Source organism: Leishmania donovani, chromosome 27, assembly GCF_000227135.1.
Source record: "Leishmania donovani BPK282A1 complete genome, chromosome 27".
NCBI classification, from domain to species: domain Eukaryota; phylum Euglenozoa; class Kinetoplastea; order Trypanosomatida; family Trypanosomatidae; genus Leishmania; species Leishmania donovani.
Window position 1 is genome coordinate 591,445 of NC_018254.1, and position 1,295 is coordinate 592,739.

Genomic DNA, 1,295 nt, shown 5'->3' on the forward strand with positions numbered 1-1,295 from the left:
CTGCGTGAGCTTGTTCACGCGTGTGAGAGCCTGTTTCCTCATCATTCTTGTCCGTCTTCGTGTGCTGGTGTATCTCTCTCCTAGGCCTCAGCTGCAGCTGCTTTGCAAGGTTTTGTTTATTATTTTACGTTTTCGCTGTTGTGGTTGTTGCATTACTCGGGTTGAAAGAATCAGTCGTCTTAGATCATCGCCTTCGCAGGATATCCCCTTACGCGCCCCTCCCCTCCTCTTCTTTTCGCGCTACGGCATGTCAGCCCCATCTTCAGTTCCTCCCCACAAAATGGCGAATTTGCACAAGCTGCAGCGTGCCTGGACACTCTGGTACGATAGCCCGTCTACGTACAACACTGAAAACTGGGAGATGTCGTTGGTGCCCATCATGACCGTGCACTCCGTGGAGGAGTTCTTCGTCATGCTCAGGTACATGAAGCCTCTGCATGCCTTGCGCACCTCCTCGCAGTACCACTTCTTCCAGGAAGGCGTTAAGCCGATGTGGGAGGACCCGGCGAACAAGAAGGGCGGCAAGCTCTGGGTAAACCTTGATATCACCAGCGCCAATGGTCGGAGCAGCAACAACACCAGCGGCACCGCGGCAGCCGACGGCAGCGCGGCGGAGGCCAAGACGGACCTCGACAAGGCGTGGGAAAATGTTCTGATGGCCACCGTGGGCGAGTATCTCGACTGTGTAGAAAAGAAGGACACATCAGCGGAGCCGTTCGTGACGGGCATTGTCATGTCAAAGCGAAAGTACCACAACCGCCTCGCCGTGTGGGTGAGCGATGCGTCCGCAACGGGCAAGATCGAGGCGCTAAAGAAGGCGCTAACAAAGGAGGCGAGTCTGGCGCCGATCGCATCCATTGTCTTCACAAAACACGGCGAGGCGTCTTAGCAGTGGGCGCCTGTACGGATCATCTTGCTGTGGTTGATGTTTGCTTGTCTACACGTTGTGGTGTTTTTCTTTTATTATTCATTTTAAGAAAGCTTTATATCTGTGTGCGTATATATATGCACACACACACACACACACACACACACACAGATATACATGTGTGTGCGTGTGTGTGTACGTCTGTGTGTGCCATTGTTGTTCTTTTGTAATTTGTCCTTTGGCGCTTCACCCACTCTGTGGCCTGTTGTCGGGCATGTTGTCGTTGTACGCGTTGATGCCAGGGACCTCCTCTCGTTTTGTTTTGTTATCGTGCATGCGCCAATGCACTCACATGAAGCAGTGCGAGGAAGCCTCTCTTTGTGTGGATATGGGCTTTGTGGCGTACTAGAAAGGCAGGGATGCAGAC

The 1,295-nt window shown here is 52.9% G+C and overlaps 1 protein-coding gene across 1 annotated transcript; it reads left to right on the top strand.

The window, feature by feature from the left end:
• Positions 1-247: 247 nt before the first annotated feature.
• LDBPK_271520 (eukaryotic translation initiation factor eIF-4E, putative) lies at positions 248-889 on the top strand (the record flags this gene model as incomplete). The annotated part of the gene is made up of 1 exon (XM_003861957.1): positions 248-889. The coding sequence occupies one exon, from the start codon at positions 248-250 to the stop codon at positions 887-889; it is 642 nt and encodes a 213-aa protein (XP_003862005.1).
• Positions 890-1,295: the final 406 nt, after the last annotated feature.